General features: G+C 47.6%; 1 protein-coding gene across 3 annotated transcripts in view; it reads right to left on the bottom strand.

Moving 5' to 3' along the window:
* The window catches only part of cfap221 (cilia and flagella associated protein 221), a 431,960-nt gene that overhangs the window by 386,661 nt on the left and 20,317 nt on the right, over positions 1–24,982 (bottom strand). Inside the window, exon 1 of one of the 3 annotated variants that reach the window (XM_070874508.1) lies at positions 4,100–4,155. The exons of the other annotated variants lie outside the window; for them this stretch is intronic. Within the exon in view, the coding sequence (XP_070730609.1) occupies positions 4,100–4,130 (31 nt within the window). The 5' untranslated portion in view covers positions 4,131–4,155. Of the gene's footprint in view, positions 1–4,099; positions 4,156–24,982 lie in introns of those variants that run through there. 3 annotated transcript variants of the gene reach the window in all.

The following is a 24,982-nucleotide window of genomic DNA, read 5'->3' as shown; positions in this document are numbered from 1 at the left end:
AGCAGCCCAGCACCTATTTGATCACTGGTGAAGAGATTGTGCTGCGAAGGTACATCCCCATAGGTCTGCGTGTTTAAAAGGCGAGGTGGAATTCAGACATAGCTTGACAGCTATGCTCCTAACACTATTATGCGTGTCAGCCGTAAATCCTTTGCGCCAGATGGCACAGCTCTGCATCTGACTCCCTGTTGATCCAGCACCTATGAAGCAAACCAGGTCATTGCCAGTTAAGTGTGCAGATATGGTTGGTGACATCAAAGTCAGTCTGTTCAATCAGGCTCTGCCAGCTGCACACTCTGGCATGCATCTTTCATCCCGTACTATTGGAAACATGAAATATTGCCAATCATATTTTCACTAACATTTTAACCCTCAAGCAGCTACATTTCTGGATCTATAATGTTAAAAAGATTACAAGTAAAACTAACAAGACCACACCTGGAGTACTGTGCATAGTTTTGGACTCCTTATCTGAGAAAGGACATACATGTCTTAGAGGCGGTGCAACAACGGTTTACTAGATTGATCTCTGGGATGAGAGGGTCGTCCTATGAGGAGAGATTGAGTAGATTGGGCCTATACTCTCTGGACGGAGACATGGTTGAGGGGGTGATGGCACCTTTCCCCTTAACGAAGCTTCCCCACCTGGCTATATTTTCTATCATATTCCACGTCCAAACCACCATGGAGGTGGTGTAGCCTTATATTTAAATCACACCTTGGTCTGTCCCCCTATTTCTTTGGCAACTTCTCCTCCTTTGAGCATCTCACCTTGTTCCATCCCTCACATCTCTCTTTTAAAATCCTTGTTCTGTTCCACCCAGCCAAATACCACACCAATTTTCTCAATGAGATATCTTCTCTGCTTTCATCCCTCTGCCTCTGTACCGAGCGACTTCTCATCCTCGGTGCTAGATCTGGCATGCTGTTCGACACTCCTCATTGAACCAGGGTTGCTCATCTTGCCTGATGGTGATGGAGGAGTGAGGGATATGTCGGGCCATGAGGTTACAGATTGTGGTGGTATACAGTTCTGCTGCTGATGTCCCACAGTGCCTCATGGATATCCAGTTATGAGCTGCTAGATCTGTTCTTAATCTATTCCACTTAGTACGGTGGTGGTGCCACGCAACACAAAGGAGGGGACCATCAGTGTGAAGACGGCCCTTGGTCTCCATGAGGACTGCACGATGATCACTCCTACCAATGCTGACATGGACAGATGCATCTGTAACAGGTAGGTTGGTGAGAACGAGGTCAAGTAGGTGGCAATCAGCAGGAGGTTTCCTTGTGACTCTTTAACCTGAAGCCATGAAACATCATGGGGTCCAGAATCAAAGTTGAGGACTCTCAGGGCCACTCCCTCAGACAATATACCACAGTTCCCCCACCTCTGGCAAGTCTGTCCTACATGTGGAACGGGACATATTCAGGGGGATAGAGATGGGAGAGTCTGCAACATTCACTGATAGGTAGTTAGAATGCTATGTGCCATTTTGGGCACCCCATTATATTGCTGGACAGGATACAGCCTAGATTCACCAGGATAATACTAGGAATGAGAAATTATATGGGTTATGAGTAAAGACTCAATACCTTGGAATTGTTTTTACTAGAACAGCGAAGGCTAAAAGGAGATTTAAAAAAGGTTTTTAAAAGCAAGAAATATTTTGAAAGTGAATAGGGAAAGACTATTTTCTCTAGTTCTTCAGAGAATCAGTGAGGAGGGGTTCACCATTTAAAACTTTTACTAAAAAAATGAGGAGGGGTAAAGAGAAATTCCTCATGCAGAAAGTTGTTCAAAGCATGTAATGCCTTGCCACATTTTGAGGCAGAGACAGTGCGAGGACAAAATAGCCCTCAGTGAGAAATTGGGCAGGGCACTTCAAATTAGCGCCTGGTGAGAGTCGGAGGGAAGAGGCAGGAAATTCGGTTGTTAGTTAAAGAAACCGACTCCTAGCACTTTCAAGCGCTGTTGGAGGCGGTATCTGGGCGGTGTCCATCACATCAGCGTGGCGGTGATGACGTCAGCGCAACATGAACGAACTGCGATATGCTGACGCGTCGCAACATCCCTCCCCTTCACTTAAAGGGGAGGGACGCTGCAAGGCCTCATGAGGCCTCCGTGGAGCCCACTGTGCCACCTGGGTGGAGTTTGGCTGGCCAGCGGCCCAGCATCCAAGAGGGGGTGCCCCGAACCAGTGGCCAGAGTTGGCCAACAATTAAAACAAAATGGTGGCAGCGGTGGTATGCCCTCCCCTTTAAGGGTGGTCGCACAGCCCAGCCACTGGCAGCTTTCTGCCTCGTGCAGCTGAAAAGGGGTTGCCGCTGGGTGGTAAAAGATCGGCGCGCGGCCAACAAGGGCTCGGAGCGGCGGGCGGAGCAGAAACATGGGGCGCGGCGGAAACCCGTTCCTGCTACTCCTGGCCCAGGGGCAATTGCGCATGGGTCGCATCCTCCACCTGCCCTCGGTTAGTATGGCCTTACTGCCCCCCAAAAAAGGGGGCAATTTCGGCCCCTGCATCTTCTAAGGGAAATTTGGATAAATGTTTGAAACAGAGGAAGATACAGGGCTATGGGGAGAGAGTAGGGCAGTGGGATTAGGTTTTGGAATGCTTGCGCAATGAGACAAATGGTGTCGTTCTGTGCTGAAAATGCTGTCCTTCTAAGGCTTACAAGCATCAAAATGTTTGCCTTTGGCAGATGCCTGGAAGCATGTTGTCAAACCACTCCTTGTCAAGTGAAATAGTCTGGGGTCACTGGGAGGAAAGAGATACTAAATGAACCCAAAAAATCTGATACACAGTTACTATCTCTCATTTTAATTCTTTTGAGTGTTGCCAATGATCTTTCCCAGAGGTTTCTTCACCTATTTTAAGTTACTTAATTTATTAGATAATTTTTAATTCATCCCTATTGTTTCATTGAACATAAAATATTGAACAGGGAAATATTAAGATAGCAAGCAAATTGATTTGTATTTTAATGTCAATCAAGTTCTCCGACCATTCTTAAAATTGACTGTTAAACAGTGCATAGCTGTCAGATAAAAAACTACTTTCATATCTGTATTGACAGGATTTTCAAAGCACTTAAATGAAGTTTTATTAATAAATAGATAGTTTGCTTCCTGCAGCCACCTGTTAAATGTTTATAACAGTTATAAATCCTGAGCATTAAATTTCCCTGTTTTTTTTTAAATGTAGTTTCCACAATTCAACATATAAAAAAAAACAGTATTCTACAAATTTTGAGTTCCGAATATTGTAAACTAGAGTTAAGGTTCGACTAATGTATAGTATGACACCATAGAAAATAATTTTAAGAAGTTGATCATTTTGTTGCTGAAATTCTAATTAGCTAAATCGTTATTTAGTTTATTAATGATCTTGAATAATCATGAGAGTATATTTTAAGGTGTGGAACTTTACTTTAATCAAGATTTTATATTCCAAGCATCATAATCAAGCTGGGATGGCAGATAGGTAACATATATCCAGATCTATGCTATTGTAGAAATTGTTCTTTCTGGAGACGTGATGTAATTATCTTGCCTTGTCTACTCCCACTCTTTGACAATAGATTTGTATTAGAAATATTCATATTGATGTCAGTGACTTCTAACTTAGCAAATAATTTTCACCATCAATTGATTGACCATCAAACTCCCTGATACAGTATTACATACTGGATAATCTGATTCTAAACTTCCTCTGTGATGCAAGTTGACTAATTGCCCAGACCTAATCAATTGGCAGGATAAGCATTTGGTTGACACATTTATAGCATACACAACAGATTGCACAAGCATTTTTTTTAAAAAAGGAACACAACTGAATTGTTGAAACATGCAATGCAATCTGTAAATACAGAATATATTTGCAATACATTACCTCAGTGCATGCATGCATATACACAATATAACCCTCAGTCTTTGGCACAATATTTGTTGTTCAAAGCACAGCAGCTAACAACTAACATCAACAATTACTTTAAGTTGACTTTGTAGCTATTATTAAACAGTTTTATTTTTCTGTATGCAACACATACAGCTAGTAACGTCTCAAAACCATGATCTCCACCATGGGTGCACCATCACCTTCAGGGTCCCCTCCAAGATCATATACCATTTTGACTTGGACATATATCGCTGTTCCTTCATTGTCGCTGGGTTGAAGTCCTGGAACTTTCTACCTAACAGCATTATGGGAGCAACATGGATTGCAGCGGTTCAAGAAGAACCACCACCTTCTCAAGGACAACTAGGGATGGCCAATAAATGACGGCTTTGCCAGCGATGCCACATCCTGAGAAGGAATAACAAAAAAAGTCTGCCACCGAAAAGAGAAAACATGTTTGGTTAGGTTAGTTTTCTCAAGAATCAAACCATCAAATTGAGGCCTGAGGCCCCTTGTTCCAGTGTTAGAAAATGCTCGATGTGAGAAGATCCGAGAACAATGTTTTTCTTATTATAATTCTGACTATACTCTTCCTTACTTGGATCCTGTGAATTATCTTAAGTGGAAAAAAAAGTCATAAAGAGAATTAGATCAACAGATCGTCCAGAGCAACTACTGGATTGTCCTGCCTCCAGCAACAAAATCTCAACAATTTTGTGTTCTGAAAGGCAATGATGAAATCAATTTCTGGGTAATCACGTTTGCCAAAAGGGATATTATTTGTCTCAGAATGGATAGTTGATTTTTTTTTTAAAAAGGTGGCTCATTGTAAAGCTTTGCACCCGACTAGTTGTTGAGCTTACATTTTCCTGATATAAATACCATATTTGCAAGATGTTGGGAATAGAGGTGGGAGTAAATTGTGCCTTCATTAGGTCTTTTCTGTTCAGAGCTCACCAATTTATTGATGACTTGTTCTTTGAAGAATGACGAAGCAGTTTAAGCCTTTCTACAACAACAACAACAACAACAATAACTTGTATTTATATAGCTCCTTTAATGTCCGAAGGCGCTTCACAGGAGCGTTATACAAGGCGATATTAGGGCAGTTGAAAGAGGCAGGTTTTGAGGAGCATCTTATAGGAGGAAAGAGAGGGGTAGAGGCGGAGAGGTTTAGGCAGAGAATTCCAGATCTTAGTGCCTCAACAGCTGAAGCCACGGCCACCAATGGTGGAGCGATTAAAATCAGGGATGTGCAAGAGGCCAAAATTAGAGGAGCATAGATATCTCGGGTGGGGGGGGGGGGGGGTTGTAGAGCTGGAGGAGGTTACAGAAATAGGAAGGGGTGAGGCTATGGAAGGATTTGAAAACAAGAATGAGAATTTTAAAATCAAGGCGTTTCTCAACCGGGAGCCAATGTAGGTCAGCGAGCACAAGGGTGATGATACGGACAAGAGTTTTGGATGATGTTATGTATGTTAACTGGATTTTACCTGCCACCGGAGGGCGCGACTGTCGGAGTCCTAATGGTCACTGGCAGACATGTGCAAGCCGTGTATATAATGTTGGCAGCCATGTTGAATCCTCACTTTGAGAATAAATAAACTGGAGTGAGGTCATGCCTCAACTAGCTCACCGTACTTAGCCTCGTGGAGTTATTCGATACTTAACAATTGGCGACGAGTTAAAAATACGAACTTTCACACAACTATGTCTGTTGGAATTTTGGAGAGATTCGTGGAAGGGGAAGACTGGAAGGATTTCACTGATAGCCTCAACCAGTACTTCATAGCCAACGGAGTGGAAGGAACCGATAACGCAATTAAGCACAGGGCAGTTCTCCTCACCGTTTGTGGCTCAAAAATTTATGGCGTTATCAAGAATCTACTCTCACCAACTCGACCAATGGATAAGACAATCGATGAATTGTGTATGCTGGTTCGAAACCACTTTAAACCGAAGGAAAGCATCATCATGGCAAGGTATCGTTTCTATACGCACAATCGCTCCGAGGGCCAGGATGTGGCGGAATTTGTCGCCAACCTGAGATGTCTCGCTGGGCCGTGCAACTTCGGAGCTGCGTTGGAGGAAATGCTGCGAGACTTTTTCATGCTTGGAATTGGCCACGAGGTCATCCTACGAAAGCTGCTGGCTGCTGAATCTCTAGACCTGAGCAGGGCCATCACGGTCGCCCAGGCATGCATGTCCATGGACGAAAACTCGAAACAGATACCTTCCCAGCATCGAAACTCACTGGCAAATACTGTGCATAAAATAATATCGTCGCCAGGCAGAGCTGCACATGGCAGGGCCTACTCGTCCGCATTTTTATGACCTGTAACTGCTCAAAGTCCGCCATGGGGGGTGAATCAAATCTCGCCTTGTTGGCGTTGGACTAATTAGCAATCTTGTTGTGCGAGGCCCCATGCGGAAGAGCGACCATAATATGGTAGAATTCTCGATTAAGATGGAGAGTGACACAGTTAATTCAGACTAGGGTCCTGAATTTAAGGAAAGGTAACTTTGATGGTATGAGACGTGAATTGGCTAGAATAGACTGGCAAATGATACTTGAAGGGTTGACGGTGGATAGGCAATGGCAAATTTTTAAAGATCACATGGATGAACTTCAGCAATTGTACATCCCTGTCTGGAGTAAAAATAAAACAGGGAAGGTGGCTCAACCGTGGCTAACAAGGGAAATTAGGGATAGTGTTAAATCCAAGGAAGAGGCATATAAATTGGCCAGAAAAAGCAGCAAATCTGAGGGCTGGGAGAAATTTAGAATTCAGCAGAGGAGGACAAAGGGTATAATTAGGAGGGGGAAAGTAGAGTATGAGAGGAAGCTTGCTGGGAACATAAAAAACGACTGTAAAAGCTTCTATAGATATGTGAAGAAAACGAGATTAGTGAAGACAAATGTAGGTCCCTTGCAGTCAGATTCAGGTGAATTTAGAATGGGGAACAAAGAAATGGCACACCAGTTGAACAAATACTTTGGTTCTGTCATCACGAAAGAAGACACAGATAACCTTCCGGAAATAATTGGGGACCGATGGTCGAGAGAGAAGGAGGAACTGAAGGAAATCCTTATTAGGCGGGAAATTGTGTTAGGGAAATTGATGGGATTGAAGGCCGATAAATCCCCGGGGCCTGATAGTCTGCATCCCAGAGTAATTAAGGAAGTGGCCCCAGAAATAGTGGATGCATTGGTGATCATTTTCCAACAGTCTATCAATTCTGGATCAGTTCCTATGGACTGGAGGGTAGCTAATGTAACACCACTTTTTAAAAAAGGAGGGAGAGAGAAAACGGGTAATTATAGACCGGTTAGCCTGGCATCAGTAGTGGGAATCAATTATTAAAGATGAAATAGCAGTGCATTTGGAAAGCAGTGACAGGTTCGGTCCAAGTCAGCATGGATTTATGAAAGGGAAATCATGCTTGACAAATCTTCTAGAATATTTTGAGGATGTAACTAGTAGAGTGGATGAGGGAGAACCAGTGGATGTGGTGTATTTAGACTTTCAAAAAGCATTTGACAAGGTCCCACACAAGAGATTGGTGTGCAAAATTAAAGCACATGGTATTGGGGGTAATGTACTGACGTGGATCGAGAACTGGTTGGCACACAGGAAGCAGAGAGTCGGGATAAATAGGTCCTTTTCAGAATAACAGGCAGTAACTAATGGGGTGCCGCAGTGCTCAGTGCTGGGACCCCAGCTATTTACAATATACATCAATGATTTAGATGAAGGAATTGAGTGTAATATCTCCAAGTTTGCAGATGACACTAAGCTGGGTGGCAATGTGAGCTGTGAGGAGGATGCTAAGAGGCTGCAGGGTGACTTGGACAGGTTAGGTGAGTGGGCAAATGCATGGCAGATGCAGTATAACGTGGATAAATGTGAGGTTATCCACTTTGGGGGCAAAAACGTGAAGGCAGAATATTATCTGAATGGCGGTAGATTAGGAAAAGGGGAGGTGCAACGAGACCTGGGTGTCATGGTACATCAGTCATTGAAAGTTGGCATGCAGGTACAGCAGGCGGCGAAGAAGGCAAATGGTATGTTGGCCTTCATAGCTAGGGGATTTGAGTACAGGAGCAGGGAGGTTTAACTGCAGTTGTACAGGGCGTGGTGAGGTCTCACCTGGAATATTGTGTTCAGTTTTGGTCTCCTAATCTGAGGAAGGACGTTCTTGCTATTGAGGGAATGCAGCGAACGTTCACCAGACTGATTCCCGGGATGGCAGGACTGACATATGAGGAGAGACTGGATCGACCGGGCCTGTATTCACTGGAGTTTAGAAGGATGAGAGGGGATCTCATAGAAATATATAAAATTCTAATGGGACTGGACAGGTTAGATGCAGGAAGAATGTTCCCGATGTTGGGGAAGTCCAGAACCAGGGGTCACAGTCTAAGGATAAGGGGTAAGTCATTTAGGACTGAGATGAGGAGAAACTTCTTCACTCAGTTGTTAACCTGTGGAACTCTCTACTGCAGAGAGTTGTTGATGCCAGTTTATTGGATGTATTCAAGAGGGAGTTAGATATGGCCCTTACGGCTAAAGGGATCAAGGGGTATGGAGAGTAAGCAGGAAAAGGGTACTGAGGTGAATGATCAGCCATGATCTTATTGAATGGTGGTGCAGGCTCGAAGGGCCGAATGGCCTACTCCTGCACCTATGTTCTATGTTTCAATGTTTCTATGTTTCCGCGACACGCTGGTCCATTCCGCAGCCACCCCCAGCACCCCCTCCCCTACCCACGGCACCTTTCCGTGCAAGCGCAGGAAATGCAACACCTGCCCTTTTTCCCCCACCCTTCCCACTATCCAGGGCCCAAAATACTCCTTCCAGGTGAAACAGTGATTTACTCGTACTTCTTTCAATTTAGTATACTGTATTTGCTGCTCACGATGTGTTCCCCTCTACACTGGGGAGACCAAGCATAGATTGGGTGACTGCTTTGCGGCGCATCTCCGTTCAGTCCGCAAGTGTGACCCTGAGCTTTCGGTCGCCTGTCACTTTAATTCTCCACTCCATTCCCACTCTGACCTCTCCGTCCTCAGTCTCCTACACTGTTCCAACGAAGCTCAATGCAAGCTCGAGGAACAGCACCTCATCTTTTGTTTAGGTACTTTATAGCCTTCTGGACTCAACATCGAGTTCAACAATTTCAGAGCATAGCCGCTGCCAATCTTTGACTCCCTTCCCCCTCGCCCGCCCCCCCACCCAGTTTCTTTCTTTTCTTCTCCTTGTCTCTAATGGCAGCTGGTCATTATCCCGTCATTCACACCCTATCTTGACTAATGTTTTTCTAACTCCTGGCATTACCATTTGAATTTGGGCCATCATCTCTCTTGTCTCTCTAATCTCTCCTGTCTTCTATCCTATCTCTTAGTAAAGATCCCCTTGGAATGAGTGATCATAGCATGACTGAGTTTCAAATTCAGATGGAGGGTGAAAAAGTTGGATCTCTAACCAGCGTACTAAGCTTAAATAAAGGAGACAATGAAGGTATGAGGGCAGAGTTGGCTAAAGTGGACTGGGAAAACAGATCGAAGTGTGGGATGGTTGGTGAACAGTGGTGTACATTTTAGGAGATATTTCACAACTCAAGAAAAATACATTCCAGTAAGGAGGAAAGGGTGCAAGAGAAAAGAAAGCCATCTATGGCTAACGAAAGAAATAAAGGATGGTAGCCGATTAAAAACAAGGGCATACAAAATGGCCAAAACTAGTGGGAGGACTGAAGATTGGGAAGCTTTTAAAAGCCAGCAAAGAATGATTAAAAAAAGGATTAAGAAAAGGAAGATAGACTATGAAAATAAACTAGCACAAAATATAAAAACAGATAGTAAGAGTTTCTATAGATATATAAAAAGAAAAAGAGTGGCTAAAGTAAATGTTGGTCCCTTAGAGGACAAAACCGGGGAATTAGTAATGGGGAACATGGAGATGGCAGAAACTCTAAACAAGTATTTTGTATCAGTTTTTACGGTAGAGGACACTAATAATATTCCAACAGTCAAGGGGTTATAGCGGGGGAGGAACTTAACACAATTACAATCACTAAGGAGGCAGTGCACCGTGAGATAATGGGACGAAAGGCAGATAAATCCCCTGGACCTGATGGCTTGCATCCTAGGGTCTTAAGAGAAGTAGCGGCAGGGATTGTGGATGCATTGGTTGTAATTTACCAAAATTCCCTGGATTCTGGGGAGGTCCCAGCAGATTGGAAAACTGCAAATGTAACGCCCCTATTTAATGTTGGAGTCCATTATTAAAGAAGCAGTAACAGGACATTTGGAAAAGCAAAATTTGGTCAGGCAAAGTCAGCATGGATTTATGAAGGGGAAGTCATGTTTGACAAATTTGCTGGAATTCTTTGTAACGAACAGGTGTATAAAGGGGAATCAGTGGATGTGGTGTATTTGGACTTCCAGAAGGCATTTGACAAGGTGCCACACAAAAGGTTACTGCACAAGGTAAAAGTTCACAGGGTTGAGGGTAATATATTAGCATGGATAGAAGATTGGATGACAAACAGGAAACAGAGAGTCGGGATAAATGGTTAATTCTCTGGTTGGCAATCAGTAACAAGTGGGGTGCTGCAGGGATCAGTGCTGGGACCCCAACTATTTACAATCTATATTAACGACTTGGAAGAGGGGACTGTGTAACGTAGCCAAGTTTGCTGACGATACAAAGATGGGTGGAAGGGTAATGTGTGAGGAGGACATAAAGAGGCTGCAGGAGGACATAGACAGGCTCAGTGAGTGGGCAAGAATTTGGTAGGTGGAGTATAATGTTGGAAAATGTGAGGTCATGCACTTTGGCAGAAAAAAATCAAAGAGCAAGTTATTATTTAAATGGAGAAAGATTGCAAAGTGCTGCAGTACAGCGGGACCTGGGGGTACTTGTGCATGAAACGCAAAAGGATAGCATGCAGGTACAGCAAGTGATCAGGAAGGCCAATGGAATCTTGGTCTTTATTGCAAAGGGGATGGAGTATAAAAGCAGGGAAGTCTTGTTACAGTTGTATAGGGTATTGGTGAGGCCACACCTGGAATACTGCGTGCAGTTTTGCTTTCCATATTTACGAAAGGATATACTTGCTGTGGAGGCCGTTCAGAAAAGGTTCACTAGGATGATCCCGGGGATGAGGGGGTTGACTTATGAGGAAAGGTTGAGTAGGTTGGGCCTCTACTCATTGGAATTCAGAAGAATGAGAGGTGATCTTATAGAAACGTATAAGATTATGAGGGGGCTTGACAAGGTGGATGCAGAGAGAATGTTTCCACTGATGGGGGAGACTAGAACGAGAGGGCATGATCTTAGGATAAGCTTTCAAGCTAATAAAATAATAGTTTGTTCCTGCTGGGTGTAAATTAACACTGTACTATACACAATTGGAGTGATGAATGGTTTTCATTTTCCACCACGGAGGACATATAAAACAACCATTGATTCAACTCTCGCCAGATCTTTATAGTTTTAAAATTGGGATTGAAAGTTAATGTATGATTTAGTCAGGCTTATGGATGTTATACATGGGAGCTAAAACCAGAGGCTGCTAAAAGCATTTAGAACTGAGATGAGGAGAAATTTCTTCTCTCAGAGGGTTGTGAATCTGTGGAATTCGCTGCCTCAGAGAGCTGTGGAAGCTGGGGCATTGAATAAATTTAAGACAGAAATAGACAGTTTCTTAAACGATAAGGGGATAAGGGGTTATGGGGAGCGGGCAGGGAAGTGGAGCTAAGTCCATGGTCAGATCAGCCATGATCTTATTGAATGGCGGAGCAGGCTCGAGGCGCCTTATGGCCTACTCCTGCTCCTATTTCTTATGTTCTTATGTTCTTATGTATCACAGACCTTCCCTTTTGTTCTTTCTTCACCTCCCCCTTTGTGTGCTTGTTAAGAATCTGTTCTTTCCGAACACTCTCCACTTCTGACGAAGGGTCATCGACCCAAAACATTAACTCTGCTTTCTCTCCACAGATGCTGCCTGACCTGCTGAGATTTCCAGCATTTTCTGTTTTTATTCTAGATTTCAGCATCCACAGTATGTTGCTTTTGTGATAAAATGTATAGAGTTCTTTTAATAACTGAGGAACTTTTCTTTAATCAACCTGGCATGGAGTTTCTTATGGTTTTCTACATCCAGACCAAATATAGGGAATCTCCCACATATTCCTCTGGAAAAAGACTGGTAAGGGATTACTGATATCAGAGCCTTAATTAAATCAGGGATGAAAATCCTCAGGCGTTTTCGTACACTCCCACTGTAATTTCAGTAGGAATGCATACCTTTTGAGGGAATTCTTACTTGGGATTTTTGGAAGTGGAGCTTCTTCCCACATCAAACAGAGCCAGCAGTATAATCCTTCCATTGGAAGTTCCCATATCTTTTGCCTTCAGAAGGAGCCTGTATAAGATTGGCAGTGGTAGAGAATTGAGGCTCGCATGGGGAGCGGGGGGAATCAGGTCAGGTTAGTGGGATGGACCCTCAAAAAAAGAATGCAATTTTTTTTTTATATTTAAATATGCTCTCCTTATAAAGGGGTGGAGGTTGCAACCTGGGGAGTGCTGGGTTTCTTCTCCTCAGAAAGAATTTTGCAGTGCTTCCCACCCACCTCCAGTAAGTGGCACAGGTGCCAGCTAGTGTTTTAAAATTAAGAGACCACCCTGACCCTGCGAACTTTGGCAAGGTCAGCGACAGACATCCTGAGTCGGCACACCCTTGCAGATTTTCGGGTCCATCTTATTAGCTTTATTGGGCCCAAGTTTCGAGCCGCGCCTAGAACGGCGCAGTCCCGACCTGGACGCCCGTTTTTCGCGCCACAAAGTGCGCCTAAAAAAAACCTCCGTATTCTCCACCTCCCTGCAGGTCCTCTGGCCCTCGGCGCAGTGCAGCAGGAGCTGTAGGGGGCGGAGCCAGGTCCCTGCGCTGAAAACAGTGCCGGGACCTCTGCACATGCGCGCTACAGTGGGCACGCATGTGCAGTAGCTCCAGGCACCTGAAACTGTGTGGGAGGGGCCGAAGCACGAAGCCCCTAGCCCTGGCCGAATGGCCTCACTGGGGCTGCGTGAATAAGGCTCCTCCCACGGCCAGCTCCTGCTTCCTCCCGACCTGACTCGACTCCCGCTTCCCGCCCCTGGACCGGACCCAACTCCCGCTTCCCCCCCCCCCGACTGGACCCGACCCGACACCCGCTCCTCCCGCCACCCCCCCCGCCCCCCCCCCGCGACTGGACCCGACCTGACTCGACTCCCGCTCCCCGCCACCCCTCCCCCCCGGACCCACTCCCCGCACCCCCCCCCCGACTGGACCCGAACCCACTCCCGGTCCCCCCCCCACCACCCCCCGGACTGGATCCGACCTGACCTCCCTCTCCCCGACCTGACCTCCCTCTCCCTCCCTCCCTCCCTCCCTCCCCCCGACCCGAATCGAACCGACCTCCCTTCCACCACCCCCCCGACCCGACCCAACGCCACCTACCTGTAAATCTGGTGTTGGGGACGGGCCCTGCCCGAAGTCTCGGGCCCGGCCCGTTCAACCTCCCTCCTCCTTCTCCTTCCCCCCACCCCATCTCCTTCTCCCCCACCCCATCTCCTTTCCCCCCCCCATCTCCTTCCCCCCCCACCCCATCTCCTTCTCCCCCCCATCTCCTTCTCCCCCCCCATCTCCTTCTCCCCCCCCATCTCCTTCTCCCCCCCCATCTCCTTCTCCCCCCCCCCCATCTCCTTCTCCCCCCCATCTCCTTCTCCCCCCCCCCATCTCCTTCTCCCCCCCCCATCTCCTTCTCCCCCCCCATCTCCATCTCCCCCCCCATCTCCTTTCTCCCCCTTCTCCCCCTTCTCCCCCTTCCCTCCCTCTGCTCCCCCCCTCTCTCCCTCTGCCCCCCTCCTCCCCCTCCCCTCGCTGTCAGAAACACAGACACTGACAGACAGAGAATGAGAGACACACACAGACAGACAGAGAGATAGAGACACTGACAGAGACACACTGGGGGGGGGGGGCATCCCAGCACGCTGTTGGAGGGCTCCCGGTGCTGCAGTCGGTAAGTAGAAAATGTTTTATTTATTGATTTTTTAAAAAAATTATTTCTTATTAATTTTTTTTGATCGATTTATTGGTTGACTTATTGATGTATTTATCATTTATTATTGATGATGGCTCTTTATTTGTAAAACTGAAGTGTTTAATGTTTGTAAACTTCCCTTTAAACCACCCCCCCCACCATTCCCTACGCCTGATTTGTAACCTAAGCCTGATTTTCTAAAGTGTAGACAAGGTTTTTTCGAGCGTACAAAAATCTTCACTTACTCCATTCTAAGTTAGTTTGGAGTAAGTTTTCACTCACGAAACTTTGAAAACAGGCGTAAGTGGCCGGACACGCCCCCTTTTGAAAAAAAAATTCTGTTCCAAAGTGAAACTGTTCTAACTGACTAGAACTGGAGCAAACTAAATGACGAGAATTCCGATTTCTAAGATACTCCGTTCTACACCAGTTGCTCCTAAAAATCAGGAGAAAATCATGTGGAAACTTGGGGCCTTTATTCCTAAGTTATGTCCAATCAAGCTGCACCCATTAATGTTGCTGTACACAAGCCACCTCACCACCGAAACTTTGCTGCAATAGCAGCATGCGACGAGCATCAATAACATTGGCAGCAGACAGGAACTATCATTGAAAAACTGCTGTTCCCATGTAAACAAAAAATCTGACATGTTTACATTCATCTGCAGAAGATGTAAAACAGGGTATTCAAATTTTAAATTAAATTAACAGTAGAAAACAACAGCAGGGGAAACTAAAACTAGGGGACATAGTCTCAGAATAAGGGGCTGCCCATTTAAAACTGAGATGAGGAGAAATTTCTTCTCTCAGAGTTGTAAATCTGTGGAAAGCTGTGGAGGCTGGGCCATTGAATATACTTAAGGCGGAGATAGACAAGAGTTTTGAGCGATAAGGGAGTAAAGGGTTATGGGGAGCGGACAGGGAAGTGGAAATGAGTCCATGATCAGATCAGCCATGATCTTACTGAATGGCGGAGCAGGCTCAAGAGGCCAAATGGCCTACTCCTGCTCCTATTTCTTATGTTTTTATGTTCTTATTATGATACTGTAAATGCATATTGCAGCATGATAGAATTAGCCTAATTTTCTGCAGAGAAAAAGGGGGAAAATGTGTATACTGATTAAAACAATTCAGACTGGAGGCTTGAAAGGAGTGTCATTATCATAAAAGCAGCAAGCCAAATTCAAAGACACTCAATACTAGCATGAGAAGGAGGAAAAGGAGCATCAGTGTCAGTTTACAATGGCTTTACACAAGTTCAAGGCAGAAGAAAAAAAGAATGTGCGACTGAACTGGTAGATAAAGGCTTTAATCAATTGCTAGTCCAATAAGTGGGGATCCAATTAATCCATTCTGTAACTCCGTGCACATCAATTTAACTAAATCAAGTCATACCAAATTTTAAATAAGTGAACAATATAACTGGATCCTTAAAGGCTTCTGAATGATTAATAAATCACCATGCGTGAGAAAAAGGACTTTGGGCAGAAGGGCTGATGCTGGCACAATGGTAAAGTACTTACTGCATTTTTATCTGTGAATCTGACAATGTGGTGCCTATGATGCTATAAAATGTGTAATTTACACTGCCAATGACTCAATGGGGCCAAAGTTGCCCCACGCTGGGTTTGCAGCGCATGATTAAAATTAGTGGTTCGTTTTGCACCGGCGCGGGAAACGTCGGAAACTCACTCTTAATGGGGGCGGTGACAACACTTGAGAGACGGATATGTGGTGGTGGCAACACCTGAGGGGCGGAAGTTGGCGGTGGTGCGAAGTGACCACCGCGATGACGTCATCACGGCGCCACCTTACCACGGCTCTTCCCTTCATTAAAGGGGAGAGCCTTCGCGATTTTAAAACTTCGGTCCACTGGGCCACCAGGGAGGGTTTCGGCCGGGCCAGCGGCCTGGCACCCAAGAGGGGGTGCCAGGCTGCCTGTTGGCGATCCGGCCGAACACAGGGGCATAGTTGTCGGGCCAACATGGCAGTCAGCTGACAAAAAAAAAACATGGCAGCAGTGATAGTGCGCTCTCCCCTTTAAGCGAAGCCGCACCGCCGTTTCAGAAGGCCACAGCCTCACTGGACCACCAGGAGAAGCCAGGTTTTGGCACTGCTGGGTGGGCCGAAGATTTTCAGAGGGGAATGTCGCCATCAGGAGGTAGATCGGCGGTGCGCACGGTGATGACGCGCTTACCACGGATCGGCAGCAGCGGAGCGGTAAGAGGGGTGATCAGGGCACCACTGGGAAACCTCGGATGGGCAATTGGGCTATCAGCGGCCATTCCATGAAAAGTCGGCAGCCACTCTACTCCACAATGTGGCTGCCGATTTTCGGTGGTAACAGGCCTTAAGGGGAGGGGCAATTTCGACCCCAGGGTTATTTGGAAACTTTGGTTAGAGGGGAAAATGTTACAAGTAAAAATTTAATGCAATACTTTTCTGGATGCAGCTGAAGACAACTTAAAGATACGGTTGCTTGAGCAAGAGTATCAAGCTCGAGTCAGCTGTGAGAACAAGTCAAGATATTGTGGTCTCTCAAGTGAGAGAATTGTTAACTGGATCGGAAGACAGATGGTCAACATCAACCAACCACTGGACAAATTCACTAAGTTAGATAACCAGCCTGAATGAAGAGCCTGTACCAAAAGAGCCAAACAAATTGCAATGAACAATGCAAGGAAAGTCAAATGTTACAGATGAAATAAATTGAGTGTGAAAGAGGATCCTTGGTACATTCTAAAAGATTGAATTGTGGCCGTCAGATACAAGTCTGCAGAATGTGTGGTGGCACTGATTACAGGATATATGCCTCCATTCTTATTTCTGGCCACAATGAGCATGTGGAAAACAAAAGGTTTTTATACTGTTGAGTGTAATCTGATGCTAGTGAACTATATTTGGGAATAAAGGACTAATTGCATCCATGTTATTTTTTTGAATGATATACCCTGGCCGAGTATAGCTAGAATATCCTACAGGAACAGTTCTGAATGTAGTAGGAGTTTCAACATCTTTACCATTAGTGCTATTATTGGGAATAATTTGGATGATGAGGGATTTTGCACCAACTTATTTGAACAGGAGGCAGCTATGGTTAGAAAAAGAACCTGGAGTGAAAGTGACCACTGATAAGTTGGTACAGAGATAGAGACATCACATATGGGCAGTGGCACCAAACAAGCGGTATCGGATCAGGCACCCGTTATACACAGCACCTGATATTCAGTTCCATTGTACAATTCCATTGTATCGAACAGCATGAACGAGAAAATATATGTCTGTTTAAGTATACTCCCATTATAACTTTGGTGGGAATCCACCTGAATGGCCGGAAAATAGGCTGGAACTCAGATATGCCGGATCCTGACCATGCACAGAAGTATCCCCAGTAACCTGTTGGAGGCAGATCCTCTACCTGCTCAAAACATAGCCATCATTGCCAGGGAGGCAGAGACCCCTGCATCAGGAGGTCCCGTGACGCAGACCTTCATTGGAACCTGGCACGTGGTTGGCGGAAGTACATCTGATCAGACCAAGCATACCTCCCCGACAACTGGCCGTTGTGGTTCCACCTGGGATCCAAATATTTTTTTAATGCATTCCCCTTACGAACAGGGCACAGTCAACTGACTTTTTGGGGGGAAGGTAGGGAGTTATCCTCCCAGCCCGACTCTTCCACTGGTGTTCTTAAGATGTTCGCAAAGACGGGTACCTGCCAAAGGCAGATTAAATTGCTGGGACTGCTGGTCTGTGGATTTTTAGGGTCATGTTGTTTTACAGAAATAGAATTACTTCACTCACTTTAGTGTTATGTATGCTGACATTTCAAAGATACCATTGTCACCAAAATAGATTGTCTGGTCATTTATCTAATTTGCTGTTTGTGGTACCTTTTGTTATGTATGTAACTATGTAATACTTGCCACCAGAGGGCGCGACTGTTACAGTCCTAATGGTCACCTGCACACACATGCAGAGCCAGTATAAAAGGTTGGCTTCCATGTTGTTTATGCATTCTGGAGTTGTAATAAAGAAGATTAAGGTCACACTAAGTTTAGCTCACAGTACTCAGCCTCGTGGAGTTCTTGTATACCTAACAATTGGCGACAGGTAACAGAATACGAACCCTCACGCAACCATGGCTGCCGTTGGAATATTAGAGAGATTCGTAGAGGGTGATGATTGGGAAGTCTTCGTCGAGCGTCTCGACCACTACATCGTGGCCAACGAGCTGGAAGGAGACACTAACGCGGCCAAGCGCAGGGCGGTTCTGCTCACCATCTGTGGGCCTAAAATATACCTCATCAAGAATCTGCTTGCACCGACAAAACCAACGGAGAAGGAACATACAGAGTTGTGCACACTGGTTCGGGACCACCTCAAGCCGAAGGAAAGTATCCTCATGGCCAGGCATCATTTTTACACGCACCATCGCTCTGGGGGCCACGACGTGGCGGATTATGTCGCCGACCTGAGACGCCTCGCAGGACCTTGCGATTTTGGAGCTGCGTTGGGGCAAATGCTGCGGGACCTTTTCGTGCTGGGCATCACGAGGTCATTCTTCAAAAGCTGCTGGCTGCCAAAACCCTAGACCTGAGCAGGGCCATCACGATCGCCTAGGCATGCGTGGCCATTGACGATAACACCAAACAGGTATCTTCTCAACATCGAAGCTCACCAGCAAGTACTGTGCATAAAATGACGTCGTTAGCAGGCCGAACTGCATATGGCAGGGCCTATACGTCTGCGGTTGCAAGACCTGTGATGACTCAAGAGTCCGCCATCGGGGGTGAATGTGAATCCATTAGCACCGTGTTGGCGCTGCGGGGGTAATCGTCGGGCCCATCAATGTCGATTCAAGTACTACGTATGCAAAGTCTGCGCAACAATGGGACACCTCCAGCGAATGTGCAAACGTACTGCGACACATCACATGGCAGAGCATGATCGATCCGGCACGGATCACGCAGCACAGGCAACTCAACCCAAGGAAGAAGTGTATGGGGTACATACCTTCACCAGCAAGAGCCCTCCTATAATGCTGAAAGTTAAATTAAATGGAGTTGCAGTATCCATGGAGTTGGACATGGGTGCGAGTCAGTCAATAATGAGCCAGCAGGCTTTCGAGAAACTGTGGGTCAATAAGGCACAAAGGCACAAACTGAGCCCAACTAATGCAAAGCTGCATACCTACACCAAAGAGCTCATACCAGTCATTGGAAGTGCGGCAGTGAAGGTATCGTATGATGGAGTTGTGCACGACTTATCATTGTGGATTGTTCCAGGCAATGGCCAACGCTGTTCGGCAGAAGCTGGCTAGAAAAGATTAGATGGAATTGGAACGACATCAAAGCACTATCTCCAGTGGATGACGCCTCACCAAATGCTGAGCAAGTTCCCCTCGCTATTCGAACCAGGCATTGGCAATTTCACAGGCGCCAAGGTACAGATCCATCTAGGCCCCGATGCACGGCCCGTCCATCACAAGGCTCGGGCAGTTCCGTACATGATGAGGGAGAAAGTCGAGATCGAACTGGACAGACTCCAATGCGAAGGAATCATATCGCCAGTCGAGTTCAACGAGTGGGCCAGTCCAATTGTTCCAGTGTAGAAAAGCGATGGCACGGTCAGAATCTGCGGAGACTACAAGGTAACGATTAACCGAGTCTCAGTACAGGATTAATACCCGCTGTCCAAGGCGGATGACCTGTTTGCAACATTAGCGGGGGGGGGGGGAGGAGTCGTTCACCAAGTTGGACCTAACCTCCGCCTGCATGACACAGGAGCTAGCTGAATCTTCGAAAAGATTGACATGCATCGACACACACAAAGGGCTGTTTATATACCACAGGTGCCCTTTATTGATTTGCTCGGCTGCAGCAATTTTCCAGAGAAACATGGAGAGTTTGCTGAAATCTGTTCCGCGCACCGTTGTGTTTCAAGACGACATCCTGATCACCGGTCGTGACACCATCGAACACCTACACAACCTGGAAGAGGTTCTAAGTCGCCTAGACAGAGTGGGACTCAGACTGAAACACTCCAAGTATGTTTTCCTGGTGCCAGAAGTCGAATTTTTTGGGGGAAAGATTGCAGCAGACGGCATCAGGCCCACGAACTCAAAGACAGAGGCCATCAAGAATGCACCCAGACCACAGAATGTGACAGAGCTGCGTTCGTTCCTGGGACTCCTCAGCTATTTCGGTAACTTTCCACCCAGGTTGAGCACATTGTTAAGCCTTTACATATGTTGCTACGTAAGGGGGACAACTGGGTTTGGGGCAAATCTCAAGACATAGCCTTTGAGAAGGCTAGGAACCTGCTATGTTCAAATAAGTTACTTGTACACTATGACCCATGTAAATGTTTAGTGCTAGCTTGTGATGCCTCATCGTATGGGGTCAGCTGTGTGTTATGTATCGGGCAACCTCCAACCGGTTGCATATCCATCTAGAAGTCTGTCTAAGGCTGAGAGAGCCTATAGTATGGTCGAGAAAGAGGCGTTAATATGTATATATTGGGTTAAGAAAATGTACCAATACCTATTTAGGCTTCGGTTTGAGCTTGAAACTGACCACAAGCCACTCATTTCGCTGTTTTCAGAGAGCAAAAGGTACAAACACCAATGCTTCATCCCGCATCCAAAGATGGGCACTAACATTACCCGCCTATGACTATGTTATCCGCCACAGACCAGGCATTGAAAACTGTGCTGATGCTCTCAGCCGGCTACCATCACCCACCACCGGGGTTGAAATGGCGCAGCCCGCAGACTTGCTACTGGCATGGATGCTTTTGAGAGCGAGGGGTCACCCGTCACGGCTCGCCAGATCAGGACCTGGACCAGCCAGAATCCTGTGCTATCATTAGGAAAGAGTTGCGTCCTAAATGGGAACTGTTCGGCCGTTCCGGGGGAAATGCAAGATGAAATTAAGCCGTTTCACCGACGCAAAGATGAAATGTCCATCCAGCCGGATTGTCTCTTATGGGGTAATCGCGTGGTTTTGCCAAAAAAAGGCAGGGAAACGTTTATACGCGATCTACACAGGACCCACCCAGGCATTGTCATGATGAAGGCAATTGCCAAGTCGCATGTTTGGTGGCGCAGCATTGACTCGCAGTTGGAGTCATGCGTACACCAGTGCAACACTTGCTCGCAACTGAGCAATGCACCAAGGGAGGCTCCACTGAGTCTGTGGTCATGGTCCTCCAAACCGTGGTTCAGGATCCACGTAGATTTTGCCGGCGCCTTTCTAGGAAAGATGTTTTTAGTAGTAGTGGACGCTTACTCCAAATGGATTGAATGCGTAATCATGTCATCCAGCACGTCCACAGCCACCATTGAAAGCCTCCGGGCCATGTTCGCCACCCATGGCTTGCCCGATGTCCTTGTCAGCGACAATGAACCGTGTTTCATTAGCTCGGAATTCAACGAGTTTCTGACCCGCAATAGCATCAAGCTGGTCAGGTCTGCTCCGTTTAAGCCCGTATCTAACAGTCAAGCAGAGCGGGCAGTCCAAACAATCAAGCAGAGCATGAAATGAGTGACGGATGGCTCCCTGCAGACCCGCTTGTCTCGCATTCTGCTCAGTTACCGGACATGTCCCCACTCGCTCACCGGGGTTCACCCGGCGGAATTGTTAATGAAGAGAGCACTTAAAACCAGGCTCTCCCAAGTCCACCTGGATCTTAATGATCACGTGGAAACCATGCGACACCGGCAGAACATGTACCACGATCACGCGGCTGTTTCACGTGACATTGATGTTAACGACCCTGTTTTTGTCTTAAATTACGATCATGGTCCCAAGTGGGTTGCTGGCACTGTTTTGGCCAAGGAAGGAAATAGGGTGTTTATAATCAAACTGTTAAATGGCCAAACGTGCAGAAAGCATTTAGATCAGACCAAATTGCGATTTATTGACAACCAGGAACGACTTGAAGAGGACATCACCAGCGACGATCCACCAACACACACACAACCAGCAATCGACCTCGCTGTCAATCACGAGGATGAACCCACCGTTCCTGACAATCCGGTCAGACCAGCCGCGGTGCAGTGCAGCAATGGTCCAACCACCTCACATATGCCAGGGTTTGTACTTAGACGATCAACCAGGGAGCGAAGGGCTCCGGATCGCCTCAACTTGTAAATAACTTGCACCGAAGACTTTGGGGCGGGGGGGGTGGGGGGGATGATATGTATGTAACTATGGAATACTTGCCACCAGAGGGCGTGACTGTTGGAGTCCTAATGGTCACCTGCACACACGTGCAGAGCCAGTATAAAAGGTTGCCTGCCATGTTGTTTAGGCACTCTGGAGTTGTAATAAAGACGACGGTCACACTAAGTTGAGCTCACAGTACTCAGCCTCATGGAGTTCTTGTATACATAAGAACATAAGAATTAGGAACAGGAGTAGGCCATCTAGCCCCTCGAGCCTGCTCCGCCATTCAACAAGATCATGGCTGATCTGGCCGTGGACTCAACTCCACTGACTCGCCCGCTCCCCATAACCCTTAATTCCCTTATTGGTTAAAAATCTATCTATCTGTGATTTGAATACATTCAATGAGCTAGCCTCAACTGCTTCCTTGGGCAGAGAATTCCACAGATTCACAACACTCTGGGAGAAGAAATTCCTTCTCAACTCGGTTTTAAATTGGCTCCCCCATACTTTGAGGCTGTGCCCCCTAGTTCTAGACTCCCCGACCAGTGGAAACAACCTCTCTGCCTTCATCTTGTCTATCCCTTTCATTATTTTAAATGTTTCTATATGATCACCCCTCATCCTTCTGAACTCCAACGAGTAAAGACCCAATCTACTCAATCTATCAACAATTGGTAACCCTCTCACCTCCGGAATCAGCCTAGTGAATCGTCTCTGTACCCCCTCCAAAGCTAGTATATCCTTCCTTAAGTAAGGTGACCAAAACTGCACGCAGTACTCCAGGTGCGGCCTCACCACTACCCTGTACAGTTGCAGCAGGACCTTCCTTCTTTTGTACTCCGTCCCTCTCGCAATGAAGGCCAACATTCCATTCACCTTCCTGATTACCTGCTGCACCTGCAAACTAACTTTTTGGGATTCATGCACAAGGAGGCCGCCGCCGAGACCATCCTCATTCCTGCAAAGGAACTCCGGGACTTTTTGGCCCAGAGCCAGGGTCACTGCAACCAAGCCCGACTGGCCCTGGAAAAATGGTCCGAGCCAGAGCTGATCAAGGGGTCCGTCCGCGCCGCCGTTAAAACCTTGGCCGCGGGCGGGCCCTTGACAAAGGCGCAACACCTTGAGCTGTGCGAGCTCGAGGGACTCCTCGCTGGGCTGCGGAGGGAGCGGAGTTCAACAAAAGACTCCGCTCCCCCCCGCACAATAGGTTAAGGTAGAGGTTGCACTATGCTTTTGCCATGAAGATAACCATAGCCAGCCTCAACGTCAACGGCGGCAGAGGGGCACGCCGTAGATTTGACAATTTTTCGCTCCTGCGGGAGGGGAAATATGCGGTGTGCTTCCTGCAAGAAACCCACACCGTTCCGGGAGACGAAGCCACATGGCTCCTGGAATGGCAAGGAGAGGTCCGCATGAGCCACCTCACCGCCATTTCTAGTGGGGTGGCCATCTTGCTGGGCCCGCATTTTCAGCCAGAGATCTTGGGGGTCGAGGAGCCCGTGCCAGGCCGCTTGCTACATGTAACGGTTCGCCTGGGGGACGTGCCGCTCCATCTCGTGAGCGTGTACGCCCCTCAGCCCGGCCCGCAGCAAACGCGCTTCTTTGAAGAGGTGTCCGCTCTTCTTGGCTCCGTCGACGTCGGCGACTGCATTGTCCTCGGGGGGGATTTTAACTGCACCCTCGAGGCGAGGGACCGCTCCGGTGCCCCGCAGTGCATGACGGCGATGGAGAAGTTGAGGGACCTGGTCGGGTCCTTCGACTTGGTGGACGTCTGGCGAAATCTCCACCCCGACTCCAGCGCCTTTACTTGGGTGAGGCCTGGAGTTGGATGGTCTAGAGTCGACCGCCTTTACGTGTCTCGGGCGTACGTTTCCTGCGTCCCGGCGGCCTCCATGCGGCCGGTGCCGTGTTCGGACCACCACCTGGTGTGGGCGGAGCTCGCTTCGCTCCGCGCGAGGGCGGGGTCCGCGTACTGGCACTTTAACAACCGGCTGCTGGAGGACGTGCGGTTCCAGGACTCGTTCCGTCGATTCTGGTCCGACTGGAGAAGGAAGCAGGGGGGCTTCCCCTCCTTGAGGCTATGGTGGGACGTGGGCAAGGCTCACGTCCGCGTCTTCTGTCAAGAGTACGCGAGGGGGTCGACCAAGAGGCGGGCGGCCAGAGTCGGGCGCCTAGAAAAAGAGGTGCTCGACCTGGAAGCCCGTCTCGGTCAAGTCGTCCAGGACCCGGCCCTGCGGACGGTGTACGAAGCGAAGAAGGCCGCGCTGAAGGACCTGCAGCTCGTCGGGTCCCGAGGCGCGTTCGTGAGGTCGCGGATCCGGTTCCTGCGGGATCTGGACCGCGGCTCCCCCTTCTTCTACTCGCTGGAAAAAAGGCAGAGTGTCCGTAAGCAGCTCTTGACGCTGCTGGCCGACGACGGCTCTCTCGTCTCGGATCCGGAGGGCGTCAACAACAGGGTCCGTGAATATTACGGGGCTCTGTTCTCTCCGGATCCGTCCAGCGAGGAAGCGCGTAGAGTTTTGTGGGAGGACCTGCCGAAGGTCGGCCCGGAGGGCGCCGAAAATCTGGAAGCTCCGCTAAGCCTGGCGGAGCTGACCGGTGCCCTCGCCCGGCTCTCGAGGGGAAAATCCCCGGGGCTGGACGGGCTGACCGTGGAGTTCCACAGGGCGTTCTGGGACGTCCTGGGGAGCGACTACGCGCGGGTCCTGGGGGAAAGTCTGGCGACCGGGGAGATGCCCCTCTCTTGGCGCAGGGCAGTCATCGTCCTGCTGCCTAAGAAGGGCGATCTCCGCCTCCTTAAGAACTGGCGCCCGGTCTCC

Source organism: Pristiophorus japonicus, chromosome 3, assembly GCF_044704955.1.
Source record: "Pristiophorus japonicus isolate sPriJap1 chromosome 3, sPriJap1.hap1, whole genome shotgun sequence".
NCBI classification, from domain to species: domain Eukaryota; kingdom Metazoa; phylum Chordata; class Chondrichthyes; family Pristiophoridae; genus Pristiophorus; species Pristiophorus japonicus.
Note: the sequence above shows the minus strand (reverse complement) of the source record. Positions and strands in the feature narration are given on the sequence as shown.